The 23438-nt window shown below is 36.7% G+C and overlaps 1 protein-coding gene across 1 annotated transcript in view; it reads left to right on the plus strand.

Moving 5' to 3' along the window:
* The first annotated feature begins 2090 nt into the window (after positions 1-2090).
* Positions 2091-23438, plus strand: part of LOC111592186 — a 59985-nt gene continuing 38637 nt past the window's right edge. Inside the window, exon 1 of the mRNA XM_023304252.2 lies at positions 2091-2893. Within this exon, the coding sequence (XP_023160020.2) occupies positions 2407-2893 (487 nt within the window). The 5' untranslated portion in view covers positions 2091-2406. The remainder of the gene's footprint in view (positions 2894-23438) is intronic.

Below are 23438 nucleotides of genomic sequence, written 5' to 3' on the forward strand. Positions count from 1 at the left end.
TTTTTGTTTGATTTCAGTTTATTTAATTATTTAGTATGTCGTGGCTTATGATATTTTCTATTATAAACAATGAAGTATATATTATAAAAATAATATTATATATCACCATTTGAGCCGCGCTTTTAGCTTAGTAATGTTTTATTTGACCATTAAGCAAACCAAGCACAAAATGAACATTAGAAGAATTAGCACATCATAAGCATAAATTTAACTGTGGCTCATAAAACAGTAAAGCTTCCAACTAATGGCCGGCATTTAAGGCGCAATAAAAGCTCCCAAAGGGGCAACTGCCACGCCCCCCTCTCTCATGTGGGCACCGCCAACCTGTCTAAGACAAAAAGCAAATTGTCGTTTATAATTGACCACAAGTGGGCGCTGTGGGCTTCGTGGGCGCCGTGGGTGCAGGGGGCGTGGCCACGACATCCCGGACAATACGAATTGTAAATGGACAATTATTATTAACTGCAATAAATTTCACGCACGCACAATTTACATACAGAAGCACGCGAGCGTGCAGAGGATTACAGTGTATACAGAGCGAGGGGAGGGGAGGGTGGCGCGGGTGGGTGGTTGCTGTAGTCATGTGGGAGTCGACGACACAATCTACATCACGTACAAATCGTTTAAGTGCAACACATAATTGTTCGAGAACCCCAAAACAGCCATTTTCGGATAGTATAATTGTGCTGAGCGTAGGTGTGTGGGTGTGTGTGTGTGTAGGTGTGTGTCAATAGCAATTATGTGCGCACCGTGGATAAATACACTGAACGGAAATGTGTGTGCTATTCCCAGAATAGCAATAAATTTAATTAAATAAAAAAAAACAAATATTTAAATTTATTGATTTTAATTATGTTTTTTTTCTATTTTTAAATGTTTCAAGTTAGTTCATAGTTTAGTATACATTTCTCATACTCAATATGTAGATATCATAACAAAAACTTATTTTAATATTTTCATATATTTTCCATCAATTTTTCTCAGTGTCGTCAGCCTAAAAGAAATGATTTAAGTTTAAAGTTGAATGAAAATATTAAATATTAAATATAGTAACCCAAAATTTTTATATATATCATATTTTTCAAATTTTGCATGCCCATGAGATTTCATGAAAAAAGTTTCAATTTCTCTGATTTTATTTAGTTTTTAACAATTATTTAGTATATTTAGTCTTTTAAGTCTAAGATCACCTAAGTTTAGTTCATACAGAGAAAACAATTTGTTTTGATTTTTTCTGCCATTATTCTTAAGCCTTGGTGATTTTTTTCAGTGTTGTTAGTTTTGGGTGTTAGATCCAGGTAAGTGTTTCTTTTTTGTGTTTGCGCCTGGACTAAAAGTTTCGGCTTGACAAGCTCCACTTAAGCTGCCACAAACAATGCGCAAAGAATTGAAAAGTAATTTCGACGCACAACTAACGAGAATTTCCCTTCGTTTGAGTCTGTGTGTGTGAAGGCCCACGCTTCAAATTGATGTCAATGTTTATGTTGTTGTTGCTATTGGCGTTGTTGTTACTTAGTTGTGCATTGTCCATTAGCGCGTTGTTTAATTGAATTGTAGCAATTAAAGTGCTTCAATTGATTTTAATCGAAAATTGCGCTCATTGTTGGCAGTTGTTGTTGCTGTTGCCGTTGTTGTCTCTCTGCGCGCCGTTGGTACTGCTAAGTACAGTCGGCATTGCATACCAGTCGGCGCTTTGGCAGTTACCGTTAATTGCATGACAAGTACCGCTTCATTAACGCGGCCCATTCAAATGCCGAAAAGGAAATGTGCAATAATGTGCCCAAAGCTTTGAGGTCAACAGCAGCAACAGCAACAGAAACAGCAACAAGAACAACAACACTGATACGCACATAACTGTAGCCTAAGCTCAACAGGCTGCTTTTTCGTTTTTCTGCTCGCAAACAACAAAAAAAATGAATTTCCCCAACACAGAGCGTAAAAGTACCAACCGGCCGCCACTCTCTCACTCTCTCTTTTTCTCTCTCTCGGGCTCACTCGCTGCATAAATGCTGTTATGCTGCCTCTGTGTGATATTTGGTTGTCGCCGCGACTGCCACAACATGCGCTCAACATTCAGTACGCAACGAACTTTGCAAGCAAACGGTTGTCGATGCTCTCTCGGTAGCCAATACCACGCGTCGTCGCTGCCACGTGAATATCAATAGGGAAAAGGAACCCAAAAATAAGCACGCGCGCGTTACACATATGCGCCTGTATGTGTGTGTGTGAGTGTGACTGTGTCGGTGCCTGTGTGCGTGCATTTATTTTTAAGCAGCGGCTAATGTAAAAGTGTACAACAAAGTAGAAAAAGATATAAAAAGCAATAAATAATCAAAAATCTATAAATAAAACAGGCGGCTGCAGTTGACAAAAAAGCAGAAATACAAGAGATTCGAACCGAGCGAAATGAAAGCGAAATTCAAATTCGAACAGCTGCTGGCAGCGACGCTCTGCTCGCTGCTCGCTCTACCCGCTGTCGCCGTTGCCGTCGCTGCTGCAATCGAAGCGCAACCCGGCAACAGTTATGGCGCCTCCTTCATATCAAATCCGGCTATATATGCCTATACCGTGGCCAATCAGCAGCAGCAACAACAACAAAGACAAAATCCCGACAATCAAAACTTCATAAATTTTGATGCTGGCAATTCGAATGCAAATGTGAATGGCAATTACCGCAATTACTACTATACGGATGCCAATGCCACGCCCACGCTGAATACGCCTGCAGCAAGTGCAGCCACGGCCGCAGCCACACAGCCAGCCCCACTAACGGGCTGCACTCTGGACCGTCTGGCCGTCTATAAGGTCGTCCTGCACACCTATTGGACTCGTGAACTCTTCCCCAAACACTATCCCGACTGGCGACCCACTGCCCAATGGACCAAGACCCTAGGTAAGTGCACCCAATACTTGTGTTTTCATTTCTCCATGTGCACACTTTTTGCTTTGATAAGAAGTTCGTCATAGAAGATAACACAGGCACACCTGAAATAACAGACAACAATTTAATGATTATTAAGTTTGTGCTGAAACTATACTCGGAATAGTTTTGCAGATATATTTTTAGCTGTCAATGCACTGCAAAATCTGTGAAAAGTGTATATTGTTTTCCACATCATATTCTAAAAGCATTTATAATGTTTCCATTGATGAAAAGTAGGACTTAGTGAGATAATATATATTTATTTTGTATACAAATTTATTTGTCGACAAGTTCAAGAAATTACACAAATTAATATGATTTTTACCATAGTAAAGTACTTAGTATATCTATATATTTAGTATATATATTATAGGATCTATAAAAAATTAACTCATATATTTAAACTTTAATTTTAATAAAACTTTTATTAAGTGGGTAAATAAAAACGGTTCCAAGTTGTTTCAATTTGTCATGGGATTACAAAGACTTAAACTTTCAAAAAAACATGTATTGAAATGGATCATAAGTATAGCACTAAAAAAATAAAAGTAATTTTTTATTATTCACAATTTCAATAAGATATAATATTTTATATTTTTATTTATGTTTTAGTCAAATGAATTAGTATTTTAAATACTTTTTTACTTGAGCTATATTAAAGCATATTTCTAATAAAAATCATTTATATTTGCACAGCTAAAGATTGAAATTGTTTTTAGCCTTATTTTGTAATGTTCTTATCATAATTTCGAGATAAATTTTTAATATTTAAATAGTGTTTTTAAATGTTAGCATACATGATTATTTTTTAGTAAAACTTTTTATTTACACTATTTAATAATTGGCTAATCATTGAAAGTAAGTTAAATACCATTTCCAATTTTTGCTCTCTCTTCAAGCCAAGCAGTTTAATCAGCACAATTGAAAGGCTTCGTTTGACTAAACGTCCAACTGTTTGCTCTGTAGTTTGGGAGGCTGATCAAAAGCTTATACAAATTTGCACAGCTCAACAAAAACTGAACAACAACAACAACAATAAATAATAACAATGTAGGAAGAAAAAAAAGTTAAGACTAATTTGTCACAATGCTCGCAACTTGGCAGACGTATAAAAATAAATCGAAAAGCAATTTCGCAGCCCAAGACATTTGGTTGAATTTGTTGTTGCTGCTGTTGTTGTTTATATTGTTGTTGGGTTAAGTAGCTAGATATAGAGGCCTGGCCCAAATAGATGAGATACAGATATAAACACAGATAGCAAATACGTTGGGGCAGGGTTGCGAAGGGAGTCCTTGGCCGCATTGGCATGTCGCTTGTCTTATCATGTTTTTGCAGATTTAGCTGTCAATTTATAGCACACACACACAGAGCGCAGTAGAGCGAGAGCGAGATAGAGGGAGAGAGTGTGTGGGTGGAAGAGAGATGCATAGCGTCGGGCAGAGAGCGAAGGGAAAGGCAATGCGAGAGTAGACAAGTAAATCTGACAGCCAAACAAGCGTTGCCTTTTGCCGTAGCATACTTTCAGGCACACACACACACACATGCGCACAGCCATAAAAAAGGATAAGACTAGCGCCTAAGAAATGCGATTTGTACGTGCTTAGGCGCTATACGCCTCGCCTCGGCGCTGAACAAAAAAGGAAAGTGGAACAAGAAATAAAATAATAGATTCACCGAAGTGCGTCTACCCTACCTTCTTTTAGATAGAAACATATCTTTATATAATATTTTAATTGTTTCGAAACTAGCTAGATTCAGATTTTCGTGGAAATATTTTAGAGTATATCCAAAAATATTTAGGTGGTAAAATTTGATAGATCGATGTCTTAGCTCTCTTAGCTCAGCAGGATATGTATTTAACTTTGTACTTTTTTACAGTCTTAATTATGATTATTAATTATCATCAAAATAACAAAGTACAAAACATGAGCATGTTATCCGCATAGATATTTCAAGTAATTCTCAGGTTATATTATTGTTTGTCGAGTAGAAGATATCTACTCTTCATTTGCAAAGATTTATTCACTTAAACTAGAGTCATATGCCTACTTCTCCACAAACTAGTTTCTTTTTATATAGTTTAGATTTTTATATATACAGTTCCGGAAAATAATTCTACTGTTGAAGCTTTCCGCATTGAAAGTTTAGTTACATGTTTAAAAGACTTTTCTATCAATATAAATTTAGTAAACAAATTTGTTAATTTTCTATGTAGTAAAATATTAAATAATATGTGAGTCCCAATATATTTGGCTTGATACTGACCTTCATTGAAAGAGTTAAGATAAATAAATTTGATTATGAAATGTGGTTTACGTATTCATAATTTTTCTTTTCTTATCTTATGTATGTGTGTATATATACATAGCCTATTATACATTATATTATGTTATATTATATATACTAAACACTCAAGCGTTACACAATCTCTCACAGAACATAGAATACCCTATAAAATGCGCTCAAGCACGACAAGAAATTGGATAAAGTTGTTGCCCAACAGCTACTCTTGTGCTGCTTCTTTTCAATTATTGTTGTTCTTGTTGTTGTTGCTATTCTTCTGCTTCTTTTTCCTCATCTTGTCGAGGCTCTGTTTTGATGTTTTGATTTTTGTGCTGTTGCACTTAAGTTGCGTTTTTTAGAGACTTTTACTTAGCCGTCGTCGGAGCCTTTTGCTTATTTATGATTTTGTTTGCCAGATTATAATCCGAGCATTACAAACGGTAAACAAGGCATCAAGAACTAGCCAAACTATATGTAAAATATGGGAAAAGTTACACTAGAAACTCTGTCAAGTTTATTTAAGTAAAAGTATTCTTAGAACTACTTTAAAGTCGCTTCTAATTAAATGCAGCAATGCTGAGTGCCTCACTCTCTCTCTCTGTCTCCCTCTCGCTTAACCATTTGTGGTTTATTTTCAGCTTTAGAGTTCTCTCTCTCCTACGCTCTCCGCTCTCCACTCTCCTCTGTCATTTTGTCTGTGTTGTTTATTGTGTCGACGCGGTAATTTATAGTATTCACCAATTGGAAAACATTGCGTATGCGTGATTTATATGCAATTCGTGCTAGTTGTATGTCCACAGAACTCTCCACTGGCTGTAACTAACCGATATAATGCGTATAATGCGCTTCTTATGCTTAAAATATTGACTTGACAATTTCGAGCATTGCGAGCGATAAATTTTTGTTGCCGTCTGTGGAAAAGTTTTCTCACTTTTATCCCTGTTTTTTTTCCATGTGAATTGCAAATAAATAAAAAATTTTACACCCACTCATTCTTTTATTTGCGCCTAGCTATATATGTACTGCTTTTATTTTGGGTTTATTTATTCGAAATTTATTTGGCTTTAAAAAGAATCGCTAATAAAGTTATCCTGGCTGATATAAAAAATTTAACGGCAATGCTCTAAAAACTACTATATATATCAACTGCTAAAAATCGTTCGATATCGAAGAAAAAGCATGTCCATGTTGACATTGCTCACTCGTAATCGATGGCAGAAAACTCAGTTACGATTCAAAAAGAATTAAATGTGTCTAAAGATCAATATTTTTGAATCTTCGACGCACCAATTTGGTAATCAATCTATAAATTTATGTGGTTTCAGCTGATAATTGTAGAAAGAATATCAAAAAGCAAGTAATGACGGCAAAAGTATGGCATCTAGATACTTATATTTTCACAAGCATAAGCATGTGAAATACTTTATTTTATTAAATTTTGGGAAAGTGGAGATTCAAAATCAAAAGTATAAAAAATTTGTGTATTCATTGAAGTCTTTGTAATCATTAACGTTAATTTGATGTCTTCCAGCCATGCTTAAGAAACGAAGTCAAAATATCGATTTTTATCAATAATTGATCAACTCGTTATGCGTGTGGTATACACGAGTCTACAATTCAAATTTCAAGTCTACTGCTTTAGTGGCGTACGAGATCACTGCGCTTATCCTGACGGATGCATCCGATCGATGGGCTTAGCTCAATGCCCATTTTCAGTGGGTTCAGGGTATAAAAAGTAGAATTTAAAATAAATAGTTTTTCCCGATTTATCACATTAATTATTAGTCAATCCTCAAAAGGAATCCACAATATAGTAATGGTCGACACGGGCTGCTAGTCTAACTTTCTAGAATTAAAATACATATATAATTGCAAATATAATTAATTAATTATAAATATATTGTTGAAGATCCAATTTTAACCTGTTTGCCACACTCTCAATGGGCGTTGATGTCACTGTGTATGTAAATACATATATTTATTAGTCTAAGGTTCTCCACGCTAAAAATAAATCCAAAATATTAAGCCTCTATATGTGTAAAATGTGCAAATTGAAAAGTGTTACAAAACTGAATAGTTTGGAATAGGTTATATAGCAAATCGAACTTATTAATGCCAATGGAAATACGAATATGAAATGAAAGTAAATAGTGAGGACGCTCTTTGTATAGAGAGCTCTTTTCTTGTGAACTTGTGGATAAGCAAAGAAAATACTATTTCAAGTAAACGAGGAAAGCTATTTGTACATTGGTATAATATAAAGTGAGCATGGAGCACATGGGGACATGTGAAGTGCAGGACAAACAGCAGGATGCCGTAAAGCGTGCTTAAAGAGCCAAGCTGCAGAAGGAAAAGGAAAACTTCAAAGAAAATAAACAATAATAGTTATGCTGCTTGATGTGTCGCAGCAGTTGCAAGCTCAACTGAGCATCCTGAAGTGTTGTCCCAGGACTCTCGTTTACTTTTAAAGCGCATATTTGTCAATAAATATGCGTAGTTGTGCATGCAGTGCATCAAATATTTAGAGGAATTGTTCTTGTTGCTGCACAGGCTCTGAGGCGACATTTAGCAAAAGCCAAAGGCAACTTAGGAAGCTCAAGCAAAAACCCGTTGAATTAGTAGGAGCTGCACTTGGAATAGCTGGCAGACAGCTTCCTGCCTGTCATATCCTGTTTATAAATATATATAAATATTTATACATATATATATATATATATAAATTTCAGCATCCGTTACAGTTCCACTGGCGAGCAATGAGCTAGCACAGTAGAAGGACTAAAAAAAGTGTTGTGCGAGCTGCAGCTGCTCTTGTTTTACTTTTCTTGCCCTGGGCTCGGCCAGGGCGTGAGCGTGGGCGTGTCCGTGTGCTCTGCAAATTTATTATGAATGTTGAAAAACAAGCAGCGACAACAGCAAATGCATTTCTTGTGCCTTTTGTGCCAAGTCATGGCACCCAAGACGACGAAGTCGCCGACCGGCTGGTCCTTTGCACCCGCGCTCATATTCCCAGCGAGTTGTTAAATTTCATTTGGTGACATTGCCCGCTGCCCGGGCGCCGCTTTTTTGGGAAACTTGCAGCTTGTTTTTATCGCAAATTGAAACCAAAATAAAGTTTTTTGCCTCCGCAAAACCCAACTAGCCGCCGAACCCGAACGCAATTCGGACACATTGCGCCAGTTGCAATGCCAACGACATATTTTTCCAACACCCAGCAAAACATGAAATTTCTGAAAGGGTAAATTCGACTTGAGACGGGGTTTGAATATGTCAAAGAATCCACAAGAGTTGAGCAAAAGTGACGTTCTGACTACTTTACTTTGAGAGTTTCCAAAATAATGTTTAATAATGACATTGAAGAGCTCAAATGATTTGAAAAGTTTAAGTCAATAGAAGAATAGATTTCTGTAACGGATGTAGAGCAAGATCAAGAGACTAATGACAAAACGATCAACTGATCTTGAGATAAGAAAATAAATCCTTTGATATTCAGAGAAAGTTGATTTATAATAGAAGCAAAAAAACAGGCAATTGAATGGAAAAATTAATTATAATTTGTTACGACTATGATTAGATGACATTTATAAATTTATTAAAAAGGAGTAAAAAGGCGACTGCGATGCCACAATGGAAATCAAGGTTTTGTTGGTTACTATATAATTCCTAAAATGCCTATTCAGTCGATACAGGTTTCAAGCTCACCTCTTGGCTATTGATGCCTTATAGTTGTCAGATATTTATAGCCAAAAAACTACTGAAGTATTTAGCCAAAGTTTTAGTTTTACTTAATATGCTGTAGGGAACGGCAATGCCTTTGCTACACACACTGTCTTTGGCTTAGTCCAGGGTATTTGTTAGTTGTGCAGCAGTTGAGCATCTTGCAAGTATCTCATATTTTTATTTTTTTTCGCTTTGTAGCTATTTGCTTTTTGTGCTGGATACTTTTTGGCCCGAATGGGGCATTCAACACTTTTTGTTTAGCGCAAGTTTTGTGAAAATAAATAAAAATTTTTTCTATTTTTACTATTTTTATTGCATTGCCAAAGCTTTTTGTTTCTCAATTCTCGAGTGCTTTTGCCAGGATATGCTCGATGCGCCTCTCCATGCTTGTAGCCTTGATTGCGCTGCTTGAAATGAAATGTTGCCCGTTCGCAAGTGCATTTCGAATTGAGCCACTCGAGCAAAAACTTTGATTTCGAGAAGGAGAAACCGTGTTTTATGTGTTTGCTAAATGTAAATTGTGTAGCCCACGACTAGGCTATGTGAGCCGACAACACAAATGAGTATTTCAATAAAACTAGAAGGCAACTTACATTAATTGCCTGTATATGGATATAGACAAGTACAAGCTACACGCATTGAGAGCTGGAATTTGTTCCTAATTCCATTCGACATTTTATTGCTGCGGTTTCATTTGCCCGGCCAGACGCCCCTGGCGGCCTGGGGGCTACGTTAATTACCTGCGTGTCCTGACCATTGTCATGGGTGTCCTTGGCCTCTGGGATGTGCGTGCTGCTGTAGTTGGTGTTAAATGTTGAGCCAGCGGCTTTTTCACGCCTTGTTTTTTATTGTTTCAAGCAAGCCGCCTCGCCCCAACCCCCTCGCAATACACCCACAGAAGTCGCCTAGTTACGCAAATGAAATGCCAAAAATGTCTGTTGCTTTTGCTTGCAAATGAATTATAAAAAGCTTTTGGCAGGCCCGCAGCTTTATGTGTGTGCTTCATAAATATAACATGCGCCTAATTCCCACCCACAGCCAAGTCTGAGTGTGTGGGTGTTAGGGTGTGTGTATGTGTTTTATATTTTATGCACCCCCAAAGACACATATTCGGTACCACTCTAGCTGCTGCTCTTCCGTCTGGTCTACGTCATGTCATTGCACCTTTTTCTTCTCTGTCATTTTTGGTTTTTGTTCCTGGCAAAGTTTTGCCTTTCGTCTCGTAACAAACTTTAAATGTTTGCAATTTTTTACACGCACAGAAAAGACGGGCAAAACATGAGACAAAGAGGAAATCATAAGGCGCTTGTCTGCTACGCCCAATCAAACTCTGTGGAAAACTGCAATACCAATCAATGTATGTATGTGTGTGTGTGTGGGTGCGTGGGTGTGTCAGGAACTGCTGTAATGCTCTTTCTTTGCCAAGCAAAACTTTTAGATTCATATTTTTCGTACATTCATGAGTAGGGTACGCTTTTCTTCTAAATAAGTCAGCAAGGAGCTTGTTCAAGCAAGCCTTAAACTTGCGTTTATTAGGGCAACATGAAAGAAGCAGAAGGAAAATGGTTTGAGCTTGGATTCCTCTGCTTTCTGAACAACTTGGCTTTTAGCTGCGGTTCAAGGTAAAATTAAATTAATTCTTAAAATAAATTAATTTAATCAACTAGACACGCTTCCAGCTCTAATTTCTGCCCAGCTAACTTAGTTTTTTGTGGCTTAAAAATTAAATTTCTTATATATTAATGCTTAAGTAATAATTAGGAATGTTGTATAATAAATCAAATTATTTTGCATTTTTATAACAAATTTCAAAAGGAAACTTAATTTTTTTTAAATATTTAATATTTTATTTCTTTTATGGTTTTGCATATCTGATTAACTGTTAACTAGAATTATGTTAACATTGGTGCGACTTTAATAACATTATGTTAAATGTGTAACAGGATTTCGGATCTGTTAGCTAGATGTTAAATAATACTTATATTGAAAATAAATATGAAGATAAGCAAATGTTATTAAATTCATTTATATTAATATATATTATATTGTATATATACATATATATATTGTAATAATGATATATAGCATATATTTTATATAAATTAATTAGGTTTAACACAGAAATTATACTGTCACAAATATAATACTTGAGACTTACGTGACTTTTGTTATTACAAATGTTACAAATGTTTTATTTAGATATTTAATTAAACTTGCAAACGCCACAAATAATAACAGAAGAGACAATAAGAAATATGAATTTATTTCAATGTGCTGATTATGTTGACGCTCTGCAGATGGTCTGCATCTCAGGGTGTTTTCGTGTGCGTAACAAGCGTCATTAGAAATTCATAATGCTCGCAGTAGCATACCTGTAGCGCTGTAGGTGCGTGGTTGGGTGTGTAGGTGTGTGTATTTATGTGCGTGTAGCCAAGACGCACAGTGAAAATCATGGCGCACAACTTGCGGCAAACTCTCGTCTCGGTGCGCTGCAGCATAAGTACATTAATAATAAATGTAAATTTGCTGCTTCATTTTTTCTTTTGTTAGCCATTCGAGCTTTGGCTTTATAGAGGGAGTAGGGGAAGGGGGCAGCTACTTAGCCAACTGTGCTCTGCTCTGAAGTGTTATAATTAAAAGCAACCGCTGCTTAACTTTTCGTGGCGCCTTTGATATGCTTAGCTAGACGTTGGTTTTCAAACGGCCACGCCCTGCTATGAATTACGCCTCGCATCCCCCACTTCCTCGCTTGTTTGCTTGCCCAGCTCCTGCTTCCGCTTCTGTAAGCTGAGCCGCGTTTTGCAATTTTTACTTGTCGTCGTTGGTAAATCACAGCGCACACAGGGATCGGCCAAAACAAATTTGTTGTATCCCATTTTTTTTGTGGGTTCTTATATGGCTGGCCGCTTGACAGAGGGTATATCAGTTTTGTCATTCAATATGTAGTTGAGTTCCAAGTCGATGTGTGTTAGTTGTGGAGCTACATATCGAACCTGCACATCTTGTCTTCTTTAAACTATCTGAATGTTATAGCTGACAACGGAATAAAGTTCAAAATATGCCATATGACAAGATCAATGTATCCTATGCTTACAGCTCAAATATATATATAATATATTAAGGCATGCAGCATCCTTTGCAAGGATATTTCGTCTTCGACACAACTATTACTTTTTATTTTTCATTTTTCTTCAAGTTTTGCTTCTTTTCTATGCTGCGCATTTACGTGCATGAATAAATTTCGTTGTTGTTGTTGTTGTTGCTTGTCTTTTATGTCTACACATTTTGTGCTTTGTCAAATTCGTGTCATTATTCATTCATACATGATTAGGCAACAGAACAGAACAGAAACACAAAACAGACAACAGACAACAGACAACAGGCAACAGCAAAGAGCGCACAGGTTTTGAATTACACGCTGCCAAGGAGCGTTGGACTCTAGGGTGTTGCCAGCGCATCCAACCCCAGCCCAACCACCCAACCACCCACTCTCCCCGCTTCCATTACCGCTTTCTACTGCTGCCGAAAAACCTTGATGGATAGTCGGCGGCAGAGTTGTTGTCTGCTCGCAGACGACAGGCGTGGCGGTGGCATTGCCAAATGGAAATTAATGAATGAAATTTGATATACTGTCAGTTATCCAACACTGGCTGCCAGGGCTACCAGCCGCATCAGCATATAATTTAATTTATGCGCACGTGCTACGCATATAACCGAAGGCTCGGCTTATTTTAATGCGGCATTTCAGCGCTTTAAACCAATTTTAATTTGCCATCAATTTAAAATTATTGGTTTTTTTAATATACACACACATATATATTTTCTTTCAATTAATTATATTTATTTGCTAATTTAACAGCGTATGCTGAAGGGCTGAGCAAAAAAAAAATATGTAAAAAAGCTTACACACTTAACTCTTTTTTGCTGCTTTTCCGTTATATAAATTGGCATAAATTAGCCGCGCTAATTACAAATAAATTGCGTAATTTGTTTTTGTAACACACGCAACAACAAGAGCAGCAACAACAATAACAGCAGCAGCAGCAATTATTATTGTAATGTGATTACATTACCTACATGATTCCAATTTAATTATAAGTCAGATGTGCTGAACTGAAGCTTCACATGTTCCCGCATATTTCAATTTTTAAAATTCAGGCAAAAATATTTTAATAATTTTAATTTGTTGTTGATCAAAAATTGTTACATTTTCCTATAGATTAGATATTTTTTAATTTGCATGTAACTGTAATTCCATTTAAGCTAATTTCAATCATGCAAAATATTTTAATATGATTCATAAAAATATTGATTTAGTTTTGGAATTTCACAACGAGTTCCCCCTCAACATAGTAGATAGGAGCAGAGCAATCTATCCCAATTTTTGCTTTTTGTTCAACATTTTTATTTTTGCTATGGAATATATGTAATCTGTTTTATTTATATTTGATTTGTATTATTCTCTCTATTCTATACTGTTATAAATATATATTTATATATTAAAATATATATTTATATATTTTATATATTAAAACATATTCTTTCTTGAAAGCACTCTAAGCCTACTTTAAATCACAATTTTGTTTGATTAATAAACTGTAATTTTCAAATACGTCAAGCTATAGTTAATAATCAAATCTGATTAATTTGATATAATCATTTTTTTAAATTGTTTTTGCTGTGTTCAACTTAATATACGAAAATAATTGCCGTACAATAAATGTTTTTTGTTTATTTTGTCGGCAATAAATTCAGAACGTTTTAAATGCTGTTCGCAGGACATATAAAAAGTGTATTTAAATCAAATGATTTATTTATTAAAAGTGATTGGCTATGCGATACCCTGTAGAAAATAGACGGTTTAAACTCAAAGATATTTCACAAAAAATGTAATGTAAAAACATATTTACCTTAATATATATAAATATATAATAATAAACTATATATAAACATATAAATCGATTCTACTATTGGGATACTGATATTCATGTATATACATACATAATTACATAATTCTATTATTATTATTACAAGAATTACTTGATGTGCCTGAAAGCTTGATTTAATGAATAAGTTTTGTTTTAATTATAATTTATATTAATTAATTTTATTATTATTATTCATTTTATGAATCATTGAACTCTGCAAAAGTTGGCATTATGAGTGTATTTTTGTAGTAATAAAAAATATGTTTCTTAAATGGATTCTTGTCTAGTTGAAGGACCTCCTCTGGCTCTCGTTGTCTATATTACCCGCTTTATTGATTTTGTGCTCGTTTTTATTTATATTTTATTGTAGGGCATGAAAATCATGACATTTTAATTGCAATATTTATGACAGGAATTCACACAAAAAACAACAAGAACAACAAACGCTGTGGCAGCTGGTGCTTAAGCGGCAAAACCTGATTCTGATTTAAATGTTATATTTGCACAATTCTTGTTGTTTTTATTTATGCTGTTGACTGTGTATTGAGTGTGTGGCTGCGTGTGCGTGAGTTTAATTTTTGTAATTTTATTTACCTTAAATGCCTGGTGCTTGCAAATAGGCTACGAGCAGAGAAAATTTGAAAAATCCATTGCAAATGGAAATCTATTTGAATTTTGAAAGATCCTAATTATGTGTCGCACATAAATCATGAATCCCACAAAGCGCCTCATTAATAATGCATTTGCATGCGGCAGACAAATGAAACCCAAATCGAAGAACTCCTTTCTTCTTTTTTTGTGTGAGCCGGGGTTATTTATGAGGTCAGCTACTGTTTCCACCGTATCGGTTGAGACCCCAAAAACTTTTGACCACACAAAATGCTTGCAACATAAAAAAATCTGGCCAAGATATCTTGGAGTTGGCTTTTGAGTTATGCCGGGGCCACAAGTTACAGTTGCTGCTAATGGCAGCCTAATTATGCTGACCACAACGAATGCGACCGCACACACCCACACACACACGCACTCGCACACACCCTTTGTAACCCCTTCTTCTGATTTGGTACTCCTTACTCGCTTTTACGTGTCTTTGCCCTTGTCTGGCGCATAAATTTATGCTCATTGCTTTTTCCGGGCAACTTTAAGACGCGCGCACCTTTTGGACTACATAAATCTTAGCCAGGTGGGTGCGTTTTGTCTGTGGGCGTGAACTTTCCCGCTCCCTCCCTTCGCCCCTCCTCAGTTTTATGTGGCAGACAAGGCGCAGACAACATGCGTGTGGCAAAGCCAACGCGACGCGCAAAACTTTGTCTGTCTTTCCTTAATGCGCTCTGATTGTCTGGGTGTGCGTGTGTGTGTGTGTGCGTATGTGCGAGCATGTGTGTGGGTGGGTGTGACACACAGTTCGCAGACAGAAAGCTGTTTGCGTCTGTGTTTCTGTGTTTGTGCCCTAAGGCTGCTCTATGAGAAATGTCTACAAATTATTGCACAGTTGCTGCTTATTTAGACCTTTACCGAAAATGAGAAGAGGAGCAGAGTAAACCCCGCCCAAGTGGGTATTACAAGTTTCGGCTCAAGTTAATGCGAGCTGTGAATCTCTTATTCATCAGAACAGCTTATTCAGCTTGAGTCTTAGGCTCTGTTACACTTGCGGCAAACACTTTTGAGTTGTTTCTCAGCTAACATTTCCGATCAAAACGTGAGTTTCATAGTTGTAAAGTAAGTTTAGTCACTGCCGAAGGCTTTTAAACTATTTAAGTATTTATAGCAGCTGAGACAATGGCATATATTTGACTATATAAATATCTATATTGTTGAACAATTTGGCAATTTATATATAATGTGATAAAAGGTTAATGATAGTATTTCGAATGGGTTTGGCAGATATTAAGTTATGTCGTTCGATCGATTGATGAATTGATAAATCAGTTTATGAATCAAATTATCTATTAATAATATTGATTGATACATAAATGGATTTGTTGAGATTGTCAGATTGATGGCTTCGTTTATAGCTGTACATTTGATGTTTGGTAGATTAATTCAAGGATGCATTTCTATATTGAGGCATTTTGACTTTAGGATGATTGTTTTGTAAATTTAAAAGGAGATTTGATTGATGACTGTATATACGAAATGATTTGAATATATATGATCTCAACCCTTTAATTCATTTTATTTGATCGCTTATCAATCACACTAGTTTTCATCTTATTCCAAAAATAAATAATATAATTTAAAATTATATTAGTATGTTATTATTCAACTTTTGCAACGTTCTACTAAGATATTCCATGTTCCTATATTTCTGCTTTTAGCAAGTTGCCTTTAAGTATTTTCTTTTGTATACTTCTCGTTCAACATTCTCCGAATTTTTTTGGGGCTTACCTTACCCCTATTTTAATGTTACTTGTGGCATTTTTGTCTGTGCTTCTATATATATTTTTTATACGCATTTTTTCTGGATTATGCCGAGGCACGCGTGTCTCACCCTCAGTGTTATCGTAGCGAATGCGACTGTCTGCCGCAGTTTAACGCAATAATTAAGGACGCCGAAGGAGCAGAACCCAAAACAGACAAGTATGAAAAGCGATATTTATATATATATATATATATATATATATATATATATATATTTATCTTTATGTATTGGAAGGAAACTCCGCGGAGTGCTACGTGACACGTCTGAATAAATTGTTGTTGGGAGTCGCCGGCGGCGCCTCGCATCAAATTTGAGTGCTGGCAATGAAGCAATAAAACATAAATTCATTTAATTAAGCAATTTTATGTGGCAAGACACAAAGACATAGACTCAGACATAAAAATAAAATTTAACAAGCTGCCAAGCCACAGAGTAGGGGGCTAGAAATGGCAAAGTTTTGATAGTGAGCAATTGCTACGCATTCGACCCCAGGGAGTGGCAATATTTTTTGCCCCAGTTAATAGCGAAAGAGGACGGCCACCGGCTGAAAAGAAGCTGGAATAACATCAAAGTGTGCTGTGTGAAAATTATACAACTTTTCATTTTTATGGCCATGCGGCTGCGGCTGCGGCGGCGGCGGCGGCGGCTCAATTTCGCTGGTCAATCAGGCGTATAATAAGATAAAGTCATTGCAATCACATCGCCTGATGGATAGATAGATGGCCAGCCGGAGAACCGGACAGCTGGACAGCTGGAGACGGGATAGATAAGATGATAGACCGCTCAGGCACCAAATTAACCGTTACCAAAGATGATTCCGCTCTCAAGTAATTGCAATGCATTTCAAATGGGCCGCAAGCTAGAAGCCCATACAAATGCGCAGCCCTCGCTCAAAAAATGTGAATCAAGTTGAGGTTGGGAAGGAAATAGACTGGGATGTTTACAAACCCTCAACAAAACAACAACACCACTGCGTCCAACTTCAAAGCGAAAACAGCAAATTAAATGTAAAAACTCTTCAGATTAAATATTGCCCACAATATTAAATACATTTTCACGGCAACTTTTTTGGGAAGTGGCTGACGAACCCTTCGAAAAAATCAAATCAAGTTTTTTTTTGGAGTTTGCAAAACCAATTACAGCTCGGGCTTTTGGCAATCATGGGCTGCAGCCATTTGTGGTTAGAAAATAATATAAAAATCTAATCTAAATTTACAAATATTTAGCTTAGTTCTTAAGGCTAAAATTTGATGTTTTCGATGATTAAAGTGAGTCCTGCTGTTTTTAATTTTGGCTAGATTCGATCACATTTGTGTCTATTAGGTTTTTATTATCTATAGTTCAGTATTGATTTCTTTAATAGTAAAATTTATAAAATTAAAAATTTATTAAATGAACTAAAATTTAGCTTTTACAATTACTAATCATAGAAAGCAGAAATATGTTGTTTTCTTTTTCGAACTAACATTGAATTTGAATTCTCAGATTATAATTAGAATAGAAGATTTAAAGTACTAGATTCTTACTTCAATAAACCTGATTCACACTGACAAAGTCCATTACCAAATCCCTTAATATTTCTGCTTCAATAACATTTAAAAGCAGCTCAAATTTTATATTTTATATATTTGTTCCTGAACCTTGTAACTTTAAGTTAAATAAAATACTTTAACTTGTCTATATCCCATAGAAATAGTGAAAAAATCAAATTTAACATTGATTGCCAACATGTGAGCAACTAATTTAGGTCTATTAGCACGGGATCAATTCGAGGCACATTTTAAGTGCGTTCAAAGTTTGGGCCAATAAAAATAAAATAAAAGCGCACAACATGGACAACTTGAATGTGCAAGAAAATGCGCTAAAGCGTTAAAAAATATACTTTGAGTGGGGGTAATAGAGGAGCAGGAGGAGCAGAAGGAAGAGGAAGAGGAGGTCTTTGTGTATGTTGGGGGTTGGTTAGAAAAGTAAAAACTTGGCTAAGCGTAAATAAAGCAAATAAACTTAACGCAAGCAACGCGAACCCCGAAAAAGTCAAGTTGACTAAGCTGCTTGTTGTTGTTGTTTTGGCCAAAGAAAGTTGTGCTCAAGTTTGGTTTTGAGACAGTTTAGAGTTTGCTTAGCAGCCAAACAAAAACCATAGCATACAACGGGGCGTGTTTTGTGGGTAGAGAGCGAGAGCGAAGAACAGGAGAGATAGAGAGAGAGAGAGAGAGCAGTTGGTGTTGCTGTTGTTGTTGGTGTGAATAATGTTGCTGTTATTTATGCCTCAATGCGTCACGCCCCAAAAGCCGCACCAACCGCCCCTAAAGAGTGGCAGCAGAAGAAATTGCAATTTCCACGCCCAAGTTTCGGGCACTTTCACTTTATGGGCAGGGAGCAAGCCCTGGCTGTTGCTGCTGCTGCTGCTGCTACTTTTTATTAAAAGTTTTCCTACGCCGGCAACAACAACAACAGCGGGCACATTTTTTAAAGTGTTTTTTATTGTCGCGTTAACCGACCGCAACGACTTGCAGCCTGGTGTGGCAAGGGGCGTGGCAAGGGCGATAACTTTGCCAGCTGCGTAAGTGTAAATTATTGTTAAGGTCAAAAAGTTTTCTTCATTTTTTGCTTCTTTTTTTCCTGCGACTAGTTTTGCTTAGTTTCGTTAACTGGGCTATAAGTTGATGGCTTTAACTGTAGTTGGCCAGCGGCTGCATAATTTTCGAGCACATTTCACTTAATTAACGCGCTCATAAAAACGCCACATTAACTTACAATTAGCGACGCCATCCACGTGGCGCTTTAACCCAAAAGGTCAACTGGCCGGCACGACTTCAATGACCCCCGCAGGCAGCCACTGCCCAGCCCCTCACGTGGAAGTCTAATAAACTGCGAGGTTTGTGTTTCTTATTGTTGTTGTTGTGGGTTCCTCTTCTTCTTTAAATAAAAATTTATGTGCACCACCCGAAAAAAAGAACACTTTCACTTGCGCCTTAAGCTCTGCCAAGCTCCACTTTCAGTCCCAGTTTCACCTCCCACCCTGTGTTGCCTTTTCCCTCGCTTGACATTTGAAATATGTTGGCGCATTTTATGTTGGTCAGCCGGGGCCGACAATTAAATGACACTGCCAAAGGCAAAGCCACTAAAACACCAGCTGAAGCAGCTGCTCTGACGTTGAGCCGAAGACCAAACACGCTGTAAATTTTGTAGGACTTTTCTAGAAAGTATGAAAAAGTCCATTAAAAACAAATTTATTTAATAACTTCAAATTAATTATTTGATTGATTAAATGAATTTATATTGTTTATATATAAAATAATAGTAAAATAAGTCAAGCTTGAATTTATATAAAACCATTTAAAATGTATTAAAATCATCAAATATTTAACAAAACAAATTTAATTTCTTGAATTTATTGAAGCTTGTGCTTCTCCTTGGTCCTAAAATATTGAAAATCTGTCTAACATTGTGAAAGCCTATATATCAAATATTACGGGCATGGCTAGACCAACTTTGGCTAGACCAACTCACGAATATGCGGTCTCTATAGGCACCTTCTTAGGGCGTAATTGAAAAGAATAGATGGACTGCCTCATGTAGCTCACAGACCATGATCTTTGTAAAGAGTATTTATAAAGTGCAAGCTGGAGCTGAGTAGCAGTTGTTGGTATAAATTTCGCCTGACAACTGTACTTTTGGAGCGCTCTGTGGAGCTGCGACAACTGTCGAGCTCAACTGTACTTGAGCGCAGCGAGAGGCTTGGCTGGCGTTGATGGCCCCGACATGATTTGTTGCCGACAATTGAAGGCCTTTTCATGCAGGCTTGCCGGATCAGATAGTCGGTCTGCCTGTTATCCCGTTCCCCAAAAAAAGGCGTTCGGCCCCGTGGGGAAAGAGAAACTGAAAGCAGAATCAACATCAAATTTTAATGCTACTCATAATATTTTCATGCGCACAATGCGCAAAGGTTAAAAGTGCCAACGAAATAAATGCGAAATCAGCAAATACTCAAAAATGTATGTGTGTTGGTGTGTGTGTGTGTGTGTGAGTGTGTGGTACATTAATGTCACAAAAAAATGCCCAAAGATATGAAAAGTTTTTCCGAATTGCTGCGGCTCAATTATGTTTGAGTTTCTAATCGAGAAAAAAGGAGTTTGAGATGCGTAAAGCACTGTGACTGAGAACAAGTGATTGAAACAGTGATTAGTTTTAGAATATATCGCCAAAAACAAGTGTTATCAAAGGTGTTATTTTTCATTTCTGTTGCTATTTTTGATGAGAAAAACTAAACTCAAATAAAATGAGAGTCTTCAATAAATTTCCAAACTATGTAAAATAGAAGCCAAATGATATTTTCAGTGGGCATAATATGTAAGTTACTAAAAACTGAATTCGAACCTTACCCACGGAATTACTATGAAAACCTTCAGCTAAATGGTTTAATTAGTTCACGGCATTCGAGTCAAATAATTCCGTAATATTCAGAGCTGTGATTGAATCAGAATATGCATAAATCAAACACATTCAAAAGGAACTTCCTTCTCTAAGAATTCATATTGAAAGTATTTAAATGGTTTTCCTTGGATAAAATAAGACAAGTACAATATATCAGCAGTATTTATTGTTTAGTTGGAATTAAAGCTTGAGTTAAGTTCTTAACTTGTTAATTATAATAAATATTATAATAACTTTACAATAATCAGTTCTTAACATACCTTCTATCATTTATGTAGTCACGGCTGCAGTCACAGTCACCGTCACAGCCATTCACAACTCACAGCTCAACTCTTAAATGCTCGAAAGTTCTCATCTCTATGAAGCTGGCGAACTACATACACTTGGCCATACAAACTCGTTTGCCATATGCCATTTGGCTTTTGTGGCCAACTTTCAGTGCGCAACTTTCTCAAGGGTTATACAAAAGGCTCAAAAGGGTTGTCCTGATTGTTGTTATTATTATTGCTGTGTGTATGTGTGAGCTCCATTGAGTTATGTTCGACAGAGTAAACAAACAAACAGGCTTAAAAAAAGGAAATTGATTGTTGTATTGCTCAACTCGGTTTTTCTTCGATATACACACACATATATATATATACATGTGTGGGTGTGTAAATACGTTGCTTTTACAATACGTTTGCAATTTGAGATCATAAAAATTGATGTGCCCTTAACATATACAAACGCAGACATACTCACACACAAATGCTTCTCTGTGTGAGCTGAAGTGATTGGCGAAGCTATGCGGGGTATAAATATCAGCGCCACCTGTGGGCGGGCGGTGGCGCAACGTGTAGTTGAGCATGAAACGTAGAATTTATTATGTTATCGCTTCACCGATTTACTTTATCGATTTCACAATCAGCCAGAGAGCCAAACACTTTTGCTTCGGTATCAACACCATGCCCTTATAGTACAGCCCCAACCTCCAACTCCATCCCCACAGCCTCCCTATTGAAGCCTTTTTGCCGCCGTTTGACGCTTCTGTTCCCCAGATAATTTGCAGTCATGTTGTTTGTATGTGTGTGTGTCTGCGAGTGAGTGTGTGTGTGTGTGTGTGTGTGTTTGTGGGTATTTGTTTGTTTGCCTTGGCATTTTACCGTTTCGCCTGGATTTTGGACGGGCTCGGTGGGCTTGTGTTGGGTATTCGCCTGCGGCAGCGTGGCAAATATTATTATTTGTTTAAAATTTAAGCCAGCTGAGAAGTGAGTTGACTTTGATAAGTGTCTCCACATTCGCCTTGGGCTAGGCCAATGCCCTCTGCCAGTGCATAGCTAACCAATACAATTTCGTTGATTACTCTTTGCTCTTCAGTATTATTGAAATGTTTTCCTATTAACGGAACAGGGAACTCACCTGATATTTGTGTTCTCACATCTTGATTTGATTTTTTATTTGTTAATAACTTTGCTTCAAGGCTGTTGCACCTATTCTATAAACCTGGCTTCATCTGCAAATAATAGAACATATTTTTGAACTCGAATTCAAGCGATTTCGCCAAGTGCCAAAAGTTTTACCAAAAATAAGACATCTGAAATGGAATGAAAATTATTTAATGATTAACTGAAGAAAAATCTGTAGTTGATCTAGAAAAATCTGTATAAGATATACTCTCTGAAATTATCATTGTTGAGCTGATATGATTTTGATACATAAAACACTTTTGCAGAAACCTTTTGAAAGTATCAAAATAATTGAAGCAGTTTTTGTAAATTTATTATACTAGAAACAGTTTATTCAGGCATTAAATCAACCTAAGATGAAAATTTATGCGCATCTTTTAGACATTTTGCTCGTTATCTTCAATTTTGATCAGCATTTGTTCAAGGCTTATGCATTTTTAATGAGCTTAAATGGCTAACTGAGAAGTTTGCGTTTTGGCTTTGATGTGGGCCAAAAGAAAGAGTTGCCAAGCTTAAAGCCTAACAATTTGCAATTTGGTAACTAAGTGGCAGCCCAAATAATGCAAATACAAATATATATATATATATATATATATATATATAGCTTATATATAGCTTAAAGTGTATTGCTTATACTCCTGCCCATCACTCACTCTGTCTCTATCTTTCTGTCTATTTGTAGGTAAGCAAATCTGGATTATTATATTCAATCAAGTTGGCGGCATGTTTATTTTTAACAATCGTCCGTTGGGGCAGATGCCGCTGCTGGACGAGCAGCCCTTCGTCCTGTCACTGAATTGATAATAATTGGATTAGCGCATCATTTGCTGTGGAGCTGTCAGGGAGTTTTGGACAGTTGCGCAGCTCGCGGAGTTGGGTTAATAGTGCCCAAAGGGCTTACGGCACGTTGGATGCGCAGCGAAGCAGACACACAGTGTGCGTCAGTGTATGTTGTGCTCTGTGTGTGTGTGTGTGCATGTTGTAAAAATATTTCACAAAATGTTCAGCGTTCGCCATATTTTTCAATATTTTTGCGTGCATGTTTATGCGAGAGGGAAACGTGGAGCAGGACGCAACGTTGCGCTTCAACAATTTCACAATTTATATGGCCAGGCACAGCGACCTAAATGCTGTGTGTGTGTGCGTGTGTGAGTGTGTGGGGAGCGCTTTTGGCAAGTTTATGCGCCCTATGGTATTCATCACTTAATTTCCACGTGCCGGCAATGCTGCCATTGCCAAATTTATGACTTTGCCAGCGACGTTGTTGTCATGGGCTTGCTTCT

Source organism: Drosophila hydei, unplaced genomic scaffold (assembly GCF_003285905.1).
Source record: "Drosophila hydei strain 15085-1641.00,03,60 unplaced genomic scaffold, DhydRS2 tig00000060-arrow-pilon, whole genome shotgun sequence".
Lineage (NCBI taxonomy): Eukaryota > Metazoa > Arthropoda > Insecta > Diptera > Drosophilidae > Drosophila > Drosophila hydei.